Below are 19,795 nucleotides of genomic sequence, written 5' to 3' on the forward strand. Positions count from 1 at the left end.
TGCTGTAGCATCATCATATCTGGCCACAACATGACACATAGCCCATCACACGCTCTCACACATATATTTTTTTGCATTTATGGGAGGAGTAAAATGTACATATGTGGTTTCAACAACCAGATGCATTTACACCTGTCCAGTTTGGTCTGGAATGCGGTTCCAGATCTCCTCCTGAAGTGGTTTGAGTGATCGGATTCAAATCCGCCTCGAATGGGTTTCGTTGGGCACTTACACCTGGTCTTTTCACGATCAGATTATAGTTTTTTTATACTCTAGTGTACATACAACCAGTAAAACATGTCCTGTCCTGTAGACATGGTTATTATGTATTTATTCATGTTGTACAGTGAATAGTGAATTTCAGTTGAAATAAACCTTGTGTTGTAAGAAAACTTGTTTTATTTGTTATGAATCTATTTTGATGCATTTTCCCATAACTTTTGTAACTTTACATGTGTTTAAAAATATCCAAATTAATATCAATATCACAATATTCATAATCGATATCGCAATATCACATTTTGTCAATATCGTGCACCCCTACCGTGATCTCAGATGATGTGGTTTCTCCACTGCATGGGTCTTCATGTGTAGCTTGAGGTGACTTTTAACAGAGAAACTCTTTCCACACTGATCACACGTGTACGGCTTCTCTCCAGTGTGGATCCTCTCATGTGTTTTTTTATCTGCCGACTGAATGAATCTCTTGTCACAGTGTGAACACTTGTAAGGTTTTTCTCCAGTGTGAATTCATTGGTGCAGTTTCAAACTGCTCGCTGAAATAAAAGTTTTCTCACACTCAAAGCACATGTACTCTCTCACACCAGTATGGATTTTCTCATGTCTATGCAAAGTATGCCGCAGTGAAAAACTCTTTCCACACACACAACATGAATGCGGCTTCTCCTTAGTATGAACTGTCAGGTGTGTCTTCAAGGCTGATGTATAGATAAATGTTTTGCCGCACTGATCACATGAGAACGGCTTCTCTCCAGTGTGGATCCTCATGTGAACATTAAGATTTTGTTTGCATGAGAAACTCTTCTCACATTGATCACAAGGGAATGGCTTCTCTCCGGTGTGGATCTTCATGTGTTCTTTAAGGTGTGAAGATTGACTGAAACTTTTCCCACATTGATCACACTTAAACGGCTTCTCTCCAGTGTGAACTCTCATGTGAACAGCAAGAGTATGTTTGTATGTGAAATTGTTTCCACATTGATGGCATACATGCAATTTCTCCCCAGCATGGATCTTCATGTGTAGCTTCAAGTGACTTTTAGAAGAAAAACTCTTTCCACACTGATCACACGTGTGCGGCTTCTCTCCAGTGTGGATCCTCTCGTGTTTTTTCAGATTTGCTGACTGACTGAATCTCTTGTCACAGTGTGAACACTTGTAAGATTTTTCTCCAGTGTGGATCCTCTCATGTCTTTTCAGATTTGATGGGTGACTGAATCTCTTGTCACAGTGTGAACACTTGTAAGGTTTTTCCCCAGTGTGAATTCTCTGGTGCTCTTTTAAATGTTGAGCTGTAGTAAAAGTCTTCTCACACTCAAAGCACATGTACTCTCTCACACCAGTGTGAATTTTCTCATGTGCATGTAAAGTTTGCTGCAGTGAAAAACTCTTTCCACACACAGAACATGAATGCGGCTTCTCCTTCGTATGAACTGTCAGGTGTGACTTCAGGTGTGATGCCTTAAGAAATGTTTTGCCGCATTCATCACATGTGTACGGCTTCTCTCCGGTGTGAATCATCATGTGACGTGCAAGAGTTTGTTTGCATGAGAAACTCTTCCCACATTGATCACAAGGGAATGGCTTCACTCTGGTGTGGATCCTCATGTGTTCCTTAAGGTGTGAAGATTGACTGAAACTTTTCCCACATTGATCACAAGGGAATGGCTTCACTCCGGTGTGGATCCTCATGTGTTCTTTAAGGTGTGAAGATTGACTGAAACTTTTCCCACATTGATCACACTTAAACGGCTTCTCTTCAGTGTGAATTCTCATGTGACACTCAAGATGTTGTTTGGTTGTGAAACTCTTTCCACACTGAGAGCAGGTGAAAGATTTCTCGGCTGCTCTTTTCTTTAAAAATGGCTTTTTAGTCTTTGAGCGACTCAAAGGTTTATCTCCAGGTTTGACATGATGTTCCTCCTTCAATTCACTCAGTTCTTCACTCTCCTCCTTCACTTCACTCAGTTCTTCACTCTCCTCCTTCACTTCACCCAGTTCTTCACTCTCCTCCTTCACTTCACTCAGTTCTTCACTCTCCTCCTTCACTTCACTCAGTTCTTCTCTCTCCTCCTTCACTTCACTCAGTTCTTCACTCTCCTCCTTCACTTGACTCAGTTCTTCACTCTCCTCCTTCACTTCATTTAGTTCTTCACTCTCCTTCACTTCACTTAGTTCTTCACTCTCCTTCACTTCACTCTGTTCTTCACTCTCCTCGTTCTCTTCCATCAGGTCTGACATGAAAGACAAAATAATTAAATGCAATTTTCAGTACATCAAAATAATTACAAGAGAGGAATATAAAGTGTAAGGACATGAATTTGAGCCCTGATGTAAAAGTATAAAGTAGAACTGTTATAAAATATTATGATAATTTGAAGCCTTTTTATAAATTGATTATATACCCATGAAATTTTCCAAGAATGAGGTATATTCCAATTGTTATTTTTAAAACATTATAGGCACGAATCCCATGTTTCTTTAGCAAAAACTATTAAACCTCTGGGGTCTAAGGTTAAGGTTTTTGGGGTCCTTGAGATGTTCTGACATGCCCTGACATTTGTGCTTTTTTCAATTGCTTATAAACATATTAATGGCAAAGGTATCATTGCACTATTTAGCACAAACAGGGATACCATAATATGTGAGCAACATGTATGTACATGTTTGTATTTTTGAGAGAATAATGTTTATGCATGATTATTGAAAAAACTAAAAATGAAGGTTTCTGAAATAAGGCCACAAAACACATACTAAATGTGTGTCCACAAGACTTCTGAATAATGCATTTTGTCGCCTAGAGTTTTTTCTTCAAAATGATGTGAAAATCATCCTGCCTAATCATTCACATAAAACAATACATTGATTTAAATTTTGTGAGACACTTTTTGTTTGGAAAGGCAATATGCGAGTGGGCGTGAATGATCCAATGACACCATCATGATTAAAGAGTGGTTCACAGCCATTCATTCAGGTGTGTCACTGAGCCACAGGAAAGAATGCAAGAATGCAAGGACAATATATATAACACAGTTGTTTTTTTCCAATTGTCATCGTAGGTGCATATCCACTGTGAGAGACAATCTAAAAAAAATAATCCAGAAATCACAATATATGATTTTTTAACTATTTATTTGTTTGATACAGCTGCAAATAAGTATTTGAACACCTGTCTATCAGCTAGAATTCTGACCCTCAAAGACCTGTTAGGGCCTGTTCACATATCGCGTCTTTTGCGCGCGCAAGTTCGTTATTTCAAATGTAGGCGCGCGGTATGCGCGCTCATAATGGAAGCGACGCGGTCGCGGTGCGACGCGCTCGTTTTTTCCAAGCGCGTCCGCGCCGCATCGAGATAAAAACATCTCAACTTTTCAGAATGCCGCAAGCGCACCACAGGTCACGTGACAAGAACCAAGCTTAGCAACGACAGACGCCTCCGGAGCGCAACCACCCGAGCGCTTTGGAAAAAGGAGAATGCGGCGCGCCTAGTGTTTTCTATGTGTTTTTAGGCACGATATGTGAACGCCGCCTTAGTCTGCCTTTAAAATGTCCACCTCCACTCCATTTATTATCCTAAATTAGATGCACCTGTTTGAGGTCGTTAGCTGCATAAAAGACACCTGTCCACCCCATACAATCAGTAAGAATCCAACTACTAACATGGCCAAGACCAAAGAGCTGTCCAAAGACACTAGAGACAAAATTTTACACCTCCACAAGGCTGGAAAGGGCTACGGGGAAATTGCCAAGCAGCTTGGTGAAAAAAGGCCCACTGTTGGAGCAATCATTAGAAAATGGAAGAAGCTAAACATGACTGTCAATCTCCCTTGGACTGGGGCTCCATGCAAGATCTCACCTCGTGGGGTCTCAATGATCCTAAGAAAGGTGAGAAATCAGCCCAGAACTACACGGGAGGAGCTGGTCAATGACCTGAAAAGAGCTGGGACCACCGTTTCCAAGGTTACTGTTGGTAATACACTAAGACGTCATGGTTTGAAATCATGCATGGCACGGAAGGTTCCCCTGCTTAAACCAGCACATGTCAAGGCCCGTCTTAAGTTTGCCAATGACCATTTGGATGATCCAGAGGAGTCATGGGAGAAAGTCATGTGGTCAGATGAGACCAAAATAGAACTTTTTGGTCATAATTCCACTAAACGTGTTTGGAGGAAGAAGAATGATGAGTACCATTCCAAGAACACCATTACTACTGTGAAGCATGGGGGTGGTAGCATCATGCTTTGGGGGTGCTTTTCTGCACATGGGACAGGGCGACTGCACTGTATTAAGGAGAGGATGACCGGGCCATGTATTGCGAGATTTTGGGGAACAACCTCCTTCCCTCAGTTAGAGAATTGAAGATGGGTCGAGGCTGGGTCTTCCAACATGACAATGACACGAAGGACACAGCCAGGATAACCAAGGAGTGGCTCTGTAAGAAGCATATCAAGGTTCTGGCGTGGCCTAGCCAGTCTCCAGACCTAAACCCAATAGAGAATCTTTGGAGGGAGCTCAAACTCTGTGTTTCTCAGCGACAGCCCAGAAACCTGACTGATCTAGAGAAGATCTGTGTGGAGGAGTGGGCCAAAATCCCTCCTGCAGTGTGTGCAAACCTGGTGAAAAACTACAGGAAACGTTTGACCTCTGTAATTGCACAAATGCTACTGTACCAAATATTAACATTGATTTTCTCAGGTGTTCAAATACTTATTTGCAGCTGTATCATACAAATAAATAGTTAAAAAATCATACATTGTGATTTCTGGATTTTTTTTTTTAGATTATGTCTCTCACAGTGGACATGCACCTACGATGACAATTTCAGACCCCTCCATGATTTCTAATATTTATTTTTAATTTTGTAATTTTTTTTTTTTTTTTTTGCTATTTTATTAAAAAGGTTATACAATTACAACAACAATTACAATTTTAACAATATTTCCAGTGTAATCTTTCTTTGTAAAAACTGAAGTATACATTTTATTATACGTATTTCAAAGTTAAGGATTCATTAGTTTGAATATTGCCTACATTGGAACAAACACTATAATAACATCTTAGTTGATGACTATTTAAGTATATATATATTTATCTATTTAACCCTTGTATGGTGTTCGGGCCTGTTGGACCCGTTTTCATTTTTTATCTAAAGAAAAATGATACAATTAATTATTTTTTCAAACTGAGACTCATTGGCCTTGGCTCATTTTCTGTGAGGAATATATATCAGAACACATTTTTAATGAAAACACACTGTACACCCCCCTACACATTCATATTACACACAGGATGTTCGGGTCCACTGGACCCGGGGCTAATAAAAGTGTGGAAATTGTAGGTCCTGTGTACCTTTACTCTGTCCTCCTCCTGTCAGGGCCTGCTGTTAGTGTGTGTATGTTCTTGTATATGGTTTATGAGGACACAAATGTGTATAATGACATGGGTATTACAACGTAAACATGGTTTATGACGACATCTGTGTCCTCATACTAAAACATACTAAATGGTGTTTTTTGAAATTCAAAAAATGCCAAAAGTTTTCTGTGATTGGCACGTTTAGGGGTATGGTTAGTGTAGGGGGATAGATTATACAGTTTGTACATTAGAAAAACCATTATGCCTATGGAGAGTGACCATACACCACATATCCAAGTGAGTGTGTGTGTGCATGTGTATGTGTGTGTGTGTGGGGGGGTGTTTTGTGTGTGTCTGTGTGTGTGTTGTGGGTGTGTGTGTTGTGGGTGTATGTATGTGTGTGCATGAGTGTGTGTGTGTGTGTGTGTGTGCGTGTGAGAGAGAGATTGTGTGTAAGTGTGAAAGAGTGCAAGAGTGAGTTTTGTGTTTCTACTCCTGCCGTTCCCACACGAGGTTGCAATTCTTAAATGTGATCTAACAAAGGTAAAGAGAAAATATTAACCATATATGCTGTTTATATTGCTTGTAATTGGGATGAAGTAAACATCTGTTGAGTATTTTAACATAACATTTTTGATTGTGTTGAATTAAAAACCCAAAAATGCAGCAGGTCCACCAGACCCACGAACACTGGCTGAGTAACAAAAATATGAACACCACACAAGGGTTAAGTATATATATATATATATTTAACATGAGCAGAAATTGACAACATTATAAGCTTATTTGTTGTGGCAGTATTTTACAGTAAAAACTTTATAATCTATCCGATTTTTGTAGTCGATTTTTCCTCATCTCAGTATAGCAATAGAGTTTGATAAAAGCTGTTTATTCATTCACACACAAAAACGCGATTCATATTTAAACAGTATTTGTGCCAGATGTAGTAGCTACATTCATTCACACACAGAAACGCGATTCATATTTATTTATTTCTTTTTGCGTGTACAGACACTTGCGATTAGAACAAAGCAAATATAGTCTCAGCCTCAGACGTCACGCCCACGGAACGTTGGCTAAACGTCTGATGCATATGGTACACTTAACTGGAAACACTTCAGGAATGTCGAAGTCGTCATCTGATTGGTTGAATTTTATCGGATTTCCGGTTTTTCACAACACAGGTTGTATCAAAGCAGCTTCACAGTAATAAATTAGAACAATACATCAATGTTTGTTTCTAGTGGAACGTCTACGTTTGGTAATGCTGATCAATAGTATCGTTGATTGATTAATTAAATTAAATATCCCCAAATATCCCCAACTGAGCAAGCCAAAGGCAACAGTGGCAAGGAACCGAAAAACTCCATCAGGTGACCTAATGGAGAAAAAAAAACCTTGGGAGAACCCGGGCTCAGTCGGGGGCCAGTTCTCCTCTGGCGTTTATGAACTAGAGGTCGGATTTAACTGTAGGATTAAAAGTATTATATGAATGCCTGGCTGAAGAGATGCGTCTTTAATCTAGTTTTAAACTGGGAGAGCGAGTCTGAGCAACGAACAGTATCAGGAAGACTATTCCAGAGTTTTGGTGCTAAATGTGAAAATGCTCTCCCTCCTTTGGTGGACCTAGATATCCTAGGTATGACCAAAAGCCTCGAATTTAGTGACCTTAAAGAGCGCGATGGATTATAGGGCGATAGAAGATCCGTTAAATAGACTGGAGCTAAGCCGTTTAGGGCTTTATAAGTCAGTAGCAATACCTTGTAATTAATACGGGACTTTATAGGTAACCAATGTAGGGATGATAAAATCGGTGTTATATGATCATATTTTCTTGATCTAGTTAGAACTCTAGCGGCGGCATTTTGGACTAACTGTAGCTTGTTTATTGAGGATGCAGGACAACCGGCTAATAACGCATTACAGTAATCTAGTCTCGAGGTCATGAATGCATGAACTAACTTTTCTGCATCAGAAACAGATAGCATATTACGTAGCTTAGCAATGCTTCTAAGGTGGAAAAAGGCTGTTCTTGTAACATATGAAATATGATTTTCAAAAGACAGGTTGCAGTCTAATATAACACCCAGGTCTTTTACTGTAGAGGATGAAGTAACAGGACATCCTACTATGTTAAAGTTGTATTGTGAGAGGTTTTGTGGGTGGTTTTTTGAACCGATAAGTAGTACCTCTGTCTTGTCTGGATTTAATAAAAGAAAATTATGCGTCATCCAATCTTTTATATCTTTAACACACTCTGTCAATTTGGATAATTTAGCGTTTTCATCTGGCCGTGATGAAATATAGATTTGAGTGTCATCAGCATAACAATGGAAACTAATTCCATGTTTCCTTATAATATTTCCAAGTGGCAGCATATATATTGAGAATAATAGAGGGCCTAACACAGATCCCTGCGGCACTCCATAGTTTACTGGAGTTATGATAGATTTTTCTCCATTTAAATAAACAAAATGGTAGCGGTCAGATAAATACGATCTAAACCAGCTTAATGCTTGTCCTTGAACACCAGTATAATTTTGTAGTCGATCTAAGAGTATTGTATGATCTATAGTATCGAACGCAGCACTAAGATCAAGTAAAACTAATATTGAGATACAGCCTTGGTCAGAAGCTAAAAGTAAATCATTTGTGATTTTAACGAGCGCAGTTTCAGTGCTATGATGCGGCCTGAACCCAGACTGAAACTTTTCATAGGTGTCATTTTCTTGTAAGAAAGAGCCCAGTTGAGAGGACACAACTTTTTCTAGTATTTTAGACATAAAAGGAAGATTTGAAATGGGTCTATAATTTACTAGATTATTCGGATCTAATTGTGGTTTCTTAATGAGAGGTTTTATAACTGCCAGTTTAAATGTTTTTGGAACATAACCTAAAGATAAAGACGAGTTAATAATATTGAGGAGAGGCTCTTCCACTACAGGTAACACTTTTTTCAATAGCTTAGTTGGTATAGGATCTAGTAAACATGTTGTTGTTTTAGATGAAGTAAAAAGTTTATTTAACTCTTTTTGTTCTATAGTTGTAAAGCACTGTAATTGTTCTTGCGGGGTGATAATTGAGGCTGAATTATAAGGCGCGATTGAGGATTGACCGTTTACAATTGTGGTTCTGATGTTTTCTATTTTCTCAGTGAAGAACTTCATGAAATCATTACTACTAAACTGTAATGGAATATTTTGTTCAGGAGACATCTGTTTATTTGTTAGTCTCGCCACGGTGTTAAATAAGAACTTAGGATTGTTATGGTTGTTTTCTATTAGTTTGCGTAGATGCTCAGCCCGGGCCGCTTTTAGGGCCTTTTTATAACGTGACATACTGTCTTTCCATGCGATTCTAAAGACCTCTAAGTTGGTTTGTTTCCATTTACGCTCTAAATTACGGGTTTCTCTCTTTAGAACACGCGTAGTATTGTTGTACCATGGTGCTTTACTTTTCTCTCTGACCTTTTTTAATCTAATGGGCGCAACAATATCCAATGATCCAGAGAGAATGGTGCTCATAGTGCTAGTTAATTCCTCAAGTTCATCTGTTTGTTTGGGTTCACTGAGCAGCTGAGACAGATCCGATAAGCTGTTTGAAAAATTATCTATGGTGGATGGAAGGATTGTTCTGCCTAATCGATAACGCGGCGCAGCATGATATATTACAGGAGTACGTAATATGCAAGTTACCATGTAATGGTCAGTGACATCGTCACTTTGTGGAATGATATCTATATCGGTTGGATCGGTTCCATGTGATATAATTAAATCGAGTGTATGATTAAATCGATGAGTCGGTCCGGTAATGTTTTGCTTGACCCCAAAGGAGTTTAATAAATCTGTAAACGCAGCCCCTAACGCATCATTTTGATTATCTACATGGATATTAAAGTCTCCAACAATTAATGCTTTATCGAAGTTAACTAATAGGTCTGAGAGAAAATCTGCAAACTCTTTTAGGAAATCAGCGTAAGGCCCAGGCGGTCTATATACGGTAGCCAAGGCTAGAGATAATAGGGATGTTTTTCGAACATCTAAGAGCGTAACATTTAGTACAAGTACTTCAAATGAAATAAACTTATAACCCGTTTTCTGAGTAACATTGAGAAAATCTCTATAGATTGTTGCAACACCGCCGCCACGACCATTCAGACGGGGCTCGTGCTTATAGGAGTATCCTGCTGGAGTAGACTCATTTAAACCAAAATAATCATTTGGTTTAAGCCAGGTTTCAGTAAGGCAAAGTACATCGAAGCTATTATCTGTGACTATTTCATTTACAATAACTGCCTTAGGTGTGAGTGATCTTATGTTTAGAAGACCTAGCTTTAAAAATTGTTTTTGATTACCAATAGCAACATTTTCTGATTTAATAACAATTAGATTTTTTCTAGATCCTGCAGTAGATTTATGATTTGATCTCACTAAACGAGGAATAGACACAGTCACTTTAAGAGGTGTTCTTTGATTTTCTATGCTGACTGACTTGTCGCACGCCGGTCTGTTGTTGTGGGGACATTTCCACGCCCCGAAACGTGACGCTGAACGAAACGAACTGTAATTGGTTGTTTGACATGTCGGTCAAACGGCCTTATGGCTTTGCACTTTGCCTTGGCCAAAGAAAGCTGCTATGAATTCCAGACCTTCAGCCGTCAGTCTGAAGGTCTGGCTACGCGAGACTAAAGCAAATATAACTGACCTATTCCTCAGCTGGATCTGTTGCTCCTCGAAATGAGTCTTCCAGAATTTCTGAGGTAAATTTTCGAACTCGCGGTGTGTGTTATCCAGCTGATGTGGGCGTTCACAGGTTTGCATGGATCGCCTCACATTTGCGTTTGAATATCGCACACTCTCCGTGGGCGGGGTCACATTAAAACATAATGAGCTGAGATGAGAACGACTGACATCTCTCTCTTTTCATACATATTACGTAAACTGAATATTTTTTATTTATTTTGACAATGTTTTTTTTTTATTTTGACAATGTTTTTTTTTAATAAAAATTACTTCATTTAAAAGAAGAAAATTCAAGCTTCATGTCTGTATGCCTGTTTGAGTATTCGCTGAGTTAATTCATTTTTGGACGCGTTCAAGAATTGATTTCACTGACAGAGAGAAAGCAGAACTCGCATCATGTTTATTTTTCTTTATTTAGCAAAAAGCACAACACTTTGTTTCATTGTGAGTATACACACACACAAAAAACACACTTAACATGATCGATTGATGTATGAAACTTGTATGGAAGATCAAAGTCAACAGAGTATTTAGAGTCTCTTTTGCACTCATAAGAAAAAAAGCGAGCTGGTATTGCCGGCGATACTGCCTACCCCAGGGGTTAAATACATTTGATAAATGACAATTATTAGTAGTGCATGATACATCGGCCGCCAATATGATATCGGCCAATATGATAATGTTAATGCTAACATTACAGCATTACGCTACGGCAGCTGCACCAGTCGGTAGCCCCATAGAACAAGCGCTGAAAAAGGCCAAGAAATTTCACAAGGACCACCCCCTAAGCAAAAGGCATTGACCATGGCAATAACGAAGATGATCGCTGTTGATGACCAACCTTTTTCAGTAGTGGAAGACGAAGGCTTCAGCGAGGTGCTTGAGGTCGCTGATCCCCGCTATGACAAGCCAAGTCGTCGTTACTTTACGGATGTCGCCCTGCCTGCCTTACATGATATCGTAGCCACCCACGTCCACAAGTTACTCGACAACGATGTCAATGACATCAGTTTTACAACGGATATCTGGAGTTCCGACCTCAACCAAACAAGCATGTTGAGCCTCACGGCTCAGTGGATTGATGACAACTTCGAGATGAAGAAAGCCGTGTTACATGCCCAAGAATTCCTTGACTCGCATACAGGTAGGCCTGGCTATTTTTTTGGACAGATTTAAATTAAAGTCAGAGCAAAAGGGAAAGTTGTGTATGATGGCTGGCTTGCATGTCAGCTGCTAACGCCTAACATTACATATCTCTCATGGTAGGCTAAATATAACTGTGTATTAGGGCTGTCACTTTTTATTTGATATTCGAATATGCATTCGAACATGACGTGAAATATCCGTAATCAAACTATAAATAAACTATTCGGTTTTTAAAGTGCCATGTGTAGCGCATTTTTTCCAGTCTATGATTTGTTTTTTTATTTTATTGTTTGCCATCTGAATTGAATTGTTCTGTTTAAAAGTAGACATTTCAAGCTTTCTATACATTTCTCAGGTCTGTGAGGCAAGTACCTTATACGCTGAGTTTCGGTTCATTTATGAGACGAGCTCCAGGTTCATGCGCCGGCGCCTCCGTGTCGGGATTATCTATTTTCTTCTTATTTATTAAATCCAGGCAATTGGTTGATGAAACATTGATTAAAATTAAGATACAATTAAGAAAAAACGAAATTAAATTTAAAGACAGGCTTTGTGTTTTTTGTTTGAGGTCTCTGTGAAAGTTTTAAAGCAGTATTTTAGTGCCGCTTTCAGATCGCTCACGTCCGTCCGTAACTTTTTTGTTTTTGTGAAATAAATTTCTAAATAAATGCTACTTATAGTCCAGTGCGAAATGTTTTTTTTGTAGATATTCAAATATATTGCTTGATATTTGATACCATTTCGAATTAGATTTTTCGAAGTGACAGCCCTAGTATCAGGCAGAATGTAGTTATATGGTCGTAATAGGAATTGCAAAGAACAGCAGTCGTCTTGCCAAACAGTCCAGTTTGGCTCAAACCATATATTTGGCGACATAGTGGAAATTAAGCTAACGTCCTTCGGGCTATGCACTTGCAGGCCGGGTCAGTAGCCTATATACAGTATTGCGCGGCTGCAGCTTGGATTTACTCTAAAGTCTTGATGTATTGTCACCCTAGTAAAAAAAAAAACAGCCTATGTGGAGGTGGAAAAATATCTTCCTTGAGTGATAGAGAAGAGTTTCGTTTCACCATTGAATGGATGAAAAGCACGCTAACAATTAAAACATCCACTGTAGCTGCAGCTCAACTTTATTCTAGCCTACACATAGCAAGTGTTCAGCGTGTGTTGACGTGAACCATGGACATAATTGAAAGTTTATGCACTGGGATTTTGTTGGGATTCACTTAAAATATCAGAGATTGCTGAGGGGTGTTTATAAATATCTGGGAAATTTCTAGATGTTTCTTAATGACAGAGGTTAGGTACAGAGCAGCTTACACAATCGTTGAACTAGGCTGGAGGTGTAAATTCAACAGCACAGTTTTTCAGCACTTGTCAATCTCACCATTTAACCCAATGAGCATGTTATACAAAACTCTCAGACACTGACATTGCCGATTTATTCTTTCTTATTTTAATATTCATTACAAAACACTTAGACATTGAGATAGCCTATATTCTTTCTCATTACGTGCCCCCACCCAACCCACTTCTGCCGTGACTGATCAGAATGCGGGAATGGCAGAAGTTGTTTGGGAAAAAAGATGCATTATATCATGTGCCAGCTAGCTAACGTGTCCTTGATTAAACTTTTTTTTTTTATCCTTTTATTCCAGGTACCGCCATAGCCAGTGCGTTTGACGCAGAATGGAGAATCCGGAAAGAAAATGTGCACGTTGTGCTTCAAGACAATGCACAAAATATGGTGAAGGCGATGGAGGAGTGTGGTGTTAAAAGCCTGGGCTGTATGGCTCACCTGGGGCAGTTAGCAGTGCACGATGCAGTACTAAGCCAGCGAAGCGTTGTTGACTCTTTGGCTATAGCGAGAAAAATAGTCTGACATTTTAAAAGCTCCCCCCTTGGTACCTCTCGGCTGAGAGACATCCAGAGAGAGATGGGAATGAAGACCAAGATGCTACAACAGGACGTCCCGACGCGCTGGAACAATACATTCCTGATGATGACAACTCTCCTGGAACAGAAGAGCGCACTGGTTATGTACGAGGCTAACCACGGACTGCCTGTATCTCTCAACGCAAACCAGTGGAGTCTCATTGAGAAAATGACCACACTCCTGGCACCCTTTGAAGAGTTGACAAAAGAGATTAGCTCGCATACAGCTACAGCTGCTGACGTGATCCCGTCTGTTGTGGCACTCAAGCATTTTCTGAACAAGACAGCCGAAACCGACAGTGGGGTCAAAACTACCAAGTCTGCATTGCTTGATGCCTAAACAAGAGATTCAAAACAACTTTCTCCGAGCAATCCTGGACCCCAGATACAAAGATCGCTACTTTGACGAAGACCTCAAGCAAGTGGAAAAAAACAAGCTAGAGAAAGAAGTGGACAAAATGACAGCGTCAGCGACGACCAGCGCCAGTGCCACAGATGGGCCTACACCAGACGCAGAAGACACTGAGCCAGAAGAAGGTGAACCGCAAGAAAAGAGGATGTGTACACCAAGTGAAGGGCATTCGTTCCTGGACATGTTCGATGAAATTCTGGAGGAAAAGGAGCAGGATGAACAGGCAACAGGTTCAACGAGTGTGCAGGTAGGCTAGGTTACTATACTATTTGAATCCGATAATTTTTTAATAGTCTTTCATTCTAATGAAGTATTTTACATTTCTTTGTGTGATCAGATCATATATTGACAGTCAAATCTCATGAAAAAACTGCGGTCCATAGTTATTATTGAACTTGTAGGATTGCTGGTGCATGCCACGGTTAACATGGGTGCATCTCAATAGTCTGTCTTTTCTCCGTCATGAGATTCTGTAATGGGTGCATCTCAATAGTCTGTCTTGTCTCAAATTTAGTGATAGGCTTGTAATGGGTCTACTGGGCTGACCAATGATAGGGTAGTAGGTGCACCCTCCAGTGGATAGATGTCGAAACAATCTTATGAATTAGCTACTACATTGAAATGATAGGCATAAATATACTGGGACTCCAGAGTTTTGGCCTCACAAGAAAAAAAAGATAATTGAATAAACAGTTATTTTATTTCATTTGGTGTAATGAATACACATGTTGAATAATAACTTCCTGATGATTTGCCAGAGATGTATATTTATACACATGTCTATATTTCTTTTAGGTGTATGGTTACCTGAGTGAGCCCACCATCCCCAGAAATGTGAGTCCGCTGCAGTATTGGCAAAGCAACATGACCCGCTTCCCTGCCCTCGCCCCAGTGGCACGCAATTACCTGTCAGCTCCCTGTACAAGCGTGGAAAGTGAACGCCTCTTCTCTGCCGCTTCTAATATTGTCAGTGAAAAGAGAAATAGGATCAGTACAGAGAGAGCAGAAATGCTCCTGTTTGTTAAAGGAGAACTCCGGTCAATTTTAACATTGAGCTCATTTTTTGTAAATTTGGAGTGCTGTCAATACAGAGAACAACAACAAAAATCGGTGTTGCCTACACCGAGTTATTCCTGTTTTCGGGTGAAGTCCAAAGTAGTCGATTGCCGAGTTCACGCGCGTGATCATAGGTACTAAACCTATGCGCGTGAACTCGGCAATCGACTACTTTGGACTTCACCCGAAAACAGGAAGAAAATACAGGTATTTGCGCTGGCTTAAATAACATCATTTTTATACATTTTTTTTCACATCTACTGTAGTCAGATTCACTCGTGTTCACTCTGAAGGAATCACTCACATTTTCTGTGCACTTGTAATGACACATCAAGGATGTTAAAAGGCTAAAAGCAGGTTTAGTACTTGCCCCATTAGAGTAAACAGGGTGCAAATTTTAAAAATAGAATAACTCGGTGTAGGCAACACCGATTTTTGTCGTTGTTCTCTGTATTGACAGCACTCCAAATGTACAAAAAAATTATCTCAATGTTAAAATTGACCGGAGTTCTCCTTTAAGCACAACATTTGTCTGCTTCCAAAGCCCGGGAAGGGCAAGGGTTAGGTCTCTAAATACTTGGCAGTTACAGTACTTAGTTACTGTACTAACAGTTCAGAAGACTGAAAACGACAGACTGCATTTTGGCTTCAGTAGAGAAGACGTGTCATAAATGCAGCCAGGTACTGTGTAAGGGGCCGTTCACATATCGCGTCTAAAATGCAGGGAAAGCATGGCAGCGCCACTTTCTCCTTTCCACCAGCGCTTGCGTCTGTCGTTGCTATGCAACCATGACCTGCGTGAGCATGCGGAATTCTGAAAAGTTGAGATGTTCTCATCTCGTCGCGGCATAGGAAAAATGTGCTTCCATTTTGCACGCAAAAAACACGATATGTGAACAAAAGTGACGGTGTCACTAAGTTGTGCTGAAAAATGCTGGCCACATCGAGAGGAAACTAATCTCCACAGTCATCTGGAACGCAATCTCAGGGAGCTATATGAATGGGCTTGGATATCGAGTATCGATTGGAACCGGGACTAGCTTTGCGATTTTCCCGGAATTGTTCAAAAGTTTAAATTTCGATTCCTAGTTTTGATTCACAGTCCGCCGACCGGAAGAAGAAACCGCTGAACATCAACGAAGAAGCGTCCACCGAAAGTGTTGGCATAACCGAGCGAGTCGAACATGGATAGCGTGCGTCGGCGGTCCAAAGTGTGGCTTCACTTTTCTAAACAGAAAGAAATCTCGGCAAAATGCAACATTTGCGACAAGATTGTTTCGTGCATAGGAGGGTGCAAGTCGAACATGATAAAGCACCTCCGAGTTCATGGAGTAGAACAAAATGTGTGCCCCGTCTTTGACGCGCTGAGCCAACCATCCTCCGCTGCCTCTTCCTCTGGCTCTGACCCCCAGCCTGGCACCGCAGTGAAGTTGTTTCTTATTGTTTATTTGCTATTCTGCACCAGGTTAGCCCATCAGTGGAGCACGGTAACATGTTTAAGTACCTGCAGCATCATACACTTATGTGTAAATGTGTTTTCATGAGGTTTTCAAAAATAAAGCTCTCTCGAGGAAAGTGTACCCCTGTGAAAATATATTCATAATTTATAATATTTATATTCAAGTTCATAGATTTGATATCTATATTGTAGTTGAAAACAGCCCTGTGAGAAATTCATAGTAAAGTTCATAAAAAGTAAAAAGTTCATAGAATTAAAATTGATGGAGAAGGTCAGACTATTTCCTTCAGAAAGACCGTTGACCTAAACTTTTTTGACCCTGCCTCTTAAAAGAATCGGAATTGAGAATCGTTAGGAAACGGAATCAAAACAAGGAATCGGAATCGTTCAAATTCAAACGATACCCAACCCTATATATGAAGACTTCAAAAAGTCAAGTCAAGTCATCTTCATTTATAGCTTTTTACAACTTAGATTGTTTCAAAGCAGCTTTACAGAATGTAAGCCCAAATCTACCAAAACTTCTAACGAAATGCCAAGTAACAATAACAGAGTCTCACAGACAACCATTAATCAAAGTGTTGCATGTGTAACGTTAACTTTATGTAGATCAGAAGAATATCTATTAGCCTACCTGTTTATTTTAGCAAGTATTCTATATATAAATGATAAAAAAAAACAAAAAACAAAAAAAAAAAAACGTGGAAATGTAATATCGCAAGAAATCGCATATTTTCCCAGTATCGCGCAGCCCTACTCCACAGTGTTGATCACATTCATCAACCCTGTTACCAAAGTTACTGTAAGAAGAATCTCTATAACTTATATGATATTTGACAAATACAATTTTATCAGTAACTTGGTGTTAACTGATTATTCCTAAAAGAAAAATGTGTAAACTATGTTGAAAATTACTAGGCTATATGTAAATATATCTGTTACTATAAAATGAATTACTATACTATTATGGTGGTCATGTTGCTGCAAATTGGGAATCAGATATAAAATAAATGTCAAATAAAACAGATAAAATAGTATTTAGCTTGATCTGATGTTGACAATCAATATACAAACATCTCAAACACCCCTTTACTGAAAAAAAAAAAAACATTCTGTACCATTTCATAGTTTAACTGCATATCTAAATGTGATGAAGTGCTTGAATGTTTCTAACATGAATGTTCTTCAGCATCATGAATGAATGAAGAATAAACACCAACCTCTTTGTTCTTCAGGATCTTCAGTGTGTTTCATTCTGCAGGGTTCTGGATCACTCATGTTCTCACTGTCCTCTTTAATAAACTCAGTCTTTGCAGATTTCAGCTCTTCCTGATGCTCGTCTTCACTTGTAGCTGATGGGAATTTACAGCATTTATTGGAGAATTGCTGTGGGAGGAGCTTCACTGATGATGTAACTGCAGTGGGAGGAACTTATCTGACAAAATAAAAAATAAATAGTATCAGTTCCTGAATTTGTTTTTATACTAAATATCACATGTAAGCATGTCTGTCTGTCTGAAGTAAAGTAACGTGAATGTATAACTTATTTTATGGCTAACCTTAAAGCTCATTTCATTGGTGTCAACAGACAGACTGTATTTGTTTGTGTCAATTTACAGGAGATCTGAAGACATCAGCATAATAAATGAGGTGAAAACAGGAACTATTGTCATGAAATAAAGAGTGTTTTCAGCAGATCTGTTAATATTGATGAGCCTCAGACTATCAACACTCATTCATTCAGGATCATCAGCAGATCATCTCACTTTATTCTGAGTGTTTGCTGTTAGAAACACATTATTTGAGTCAGGATACATGATAAAAGCCTGTAAAACTGCTCTATTGAAAGACAATACTGTTGCTTCTCACCATCTGACACAAATAAAACATAAATATTTAAAAACAAAACAAACTTAATTAACCACCTCATCTAAATAACTACAACAGCATAATGTTATCTAAAATATATTTTTATTTTCTAGTAATTACAATCATTGCATTATGTTATTCAAAACTGACAATAATCCTAAAAAACTCATTAGCTCATCAATTCCCCTCACAGATCTCAAACTTTAACTTGCCATTCAGTAACAGTTCTCACACAAACATCGAGACAATCACACAAACGAACACAAAATCGCTCAGGTCTGAATGAACTCAACATATTCTCCTCATGCTCGCTGCTGCTGCACTAAATGTTTATTTCAGAAGGAAGACGCCAGAAAAGACGCACAAGTATCGCTGTGATCGATGAAAACAATACAGAAATGAGTCTGTCGCTTAATCAAACTGTATAAAGTGTGTGTGGTGATTGTGTAAATATGAGAAATACCGTGAACTGCTCTCCTCACCTCAGAAGACTCGACGCTGAAACTCTTTTTCTTCTTCTTCTTTAATGGCGGCTCGAATTAGCGCCATGCCATCTATTGTGGGTTTTGGATCAGAGACTCATTTTACTCCTTTTTTCATGTGATGCATGATAACGAGAAAGGAAGCACTTTCAAGAAGTACAGAGGTGACATGTTTATGATATACAACTTTCTATACAAAATGTATTAAAAATGTGTTCAATGTCATCAGAATACAAATGAGAAAATAAGAGTTAACAGTGATTAGCTGAAAACTGAAAAATAAAAGACAACAAAAGAAGATAGAGAGAAAGAACACGAGGGTAAGATATTAAACTATACATCAATTACATTGTACTTATTAAAATTCTTATTTTAAATTATTTCAAAAACACACTTTTTTTTGTTAAAGGTAAACTTACATTTATGTATATTTTTATGTTGTATACAATTTTTCAAGAAGATGAATTAAATTTATAACTGAGCTGAAGTCATAAGATTATCCGATACAACAGTCAACTATGAAATGTAAATATTAAACCTCTGGTATGTCTGAAATAAAAGTCTGAAATAAAAGGCAAAACAAAACTATTTGAACTATTTTAATCTTACTGAAAATGTCCTCATAGCAATATCAATGACTGAAGCATCAGATCTGCTCTTCAATACTTTATTTACACATGCAGCTGTAAACGCACAGACATTATTATTTTATTTTAGTAGAAGCAACTTTTCCAGTTCAACTCCTATAGCTGGTGTTTTGCTTTTAAAAAGAGCAACATGTTTAATTGTTCAAGAACAGAACAACTCATGTCAATACAAACACATGATTCTGAACCTCATCAACAAGAGATTCATCAGTTAGACAAACCTGTCAATTATAGACAAATATTCATTTCTATTAATAACAATGACAAAGACAACGATTAATACATTTATTACAGTATTTATTAATCTTTGTTAATGTTAGTTAATAAAAATACAGCTGTTCATTGTTTGTTCATGCTAGTTCACAGTGCATTAACTAATGTTAACAAATACAACCTTTAATTTTAATAATGTATTAGTAAATGTTGAAATGAATATGAACTAAACTTGATAA

At 38.6% G+C, this 19,795-nt stretch overlaps 1 protein-coding gene across 2 annotated transcripts; it reads right to left on the reverse strand.

The window, feature by feature from the left end:
- Positions 1–73: 73 nt before the first annotated feature.
- On the reverse strand, positions 74–18,739 carry LOC308697984 (uncharacterized protein). Of its 2 annotated transcripts, none has more exons than XM_081377727.1 (3): positions 18,697–18,739; positions 17,566–17,780; positions 74–2,474 (listed from the first exon to the last, which is right to left on the reverse strand). In XM_081377727.1, exons 2-3 carry the CDS (start codon positions 17,621–17,623, stop codon positions 751–753), a joined length of 1,782 nt encoding a protein of 593 aa, XP_081233853.1. In that variant the 5' UTR covers positions 17,624–17,780; positions 18,697–18,739; the 3' UTR covers positions 74–750. The 2 variants fall into 2 exon arrangements, with proteins under 2 accessions (XP_081233853.1, XP_081233852.1); XM_081377726.1 differs by having other exon boundaries at positions 315–2,474; positions 18,678–18,714.
- Between the last annotated feature and the right edge of the window lie 1,056 nt (positions 18,740–19,795).

The sequence above is a fragment of the Scardinius erythrophthalmus genome (assembly GCF_964197995.2).
Source record: "Scardinius erythrophthalmus genome assembly, chromosome: 1".
Lineage (NCBI taxonomy): Eukaryota > Metazoa > Chordata > Actinopteri > Cypriniformes > Leuciscidae > Scardinius > Scardinius erythrophthalmus.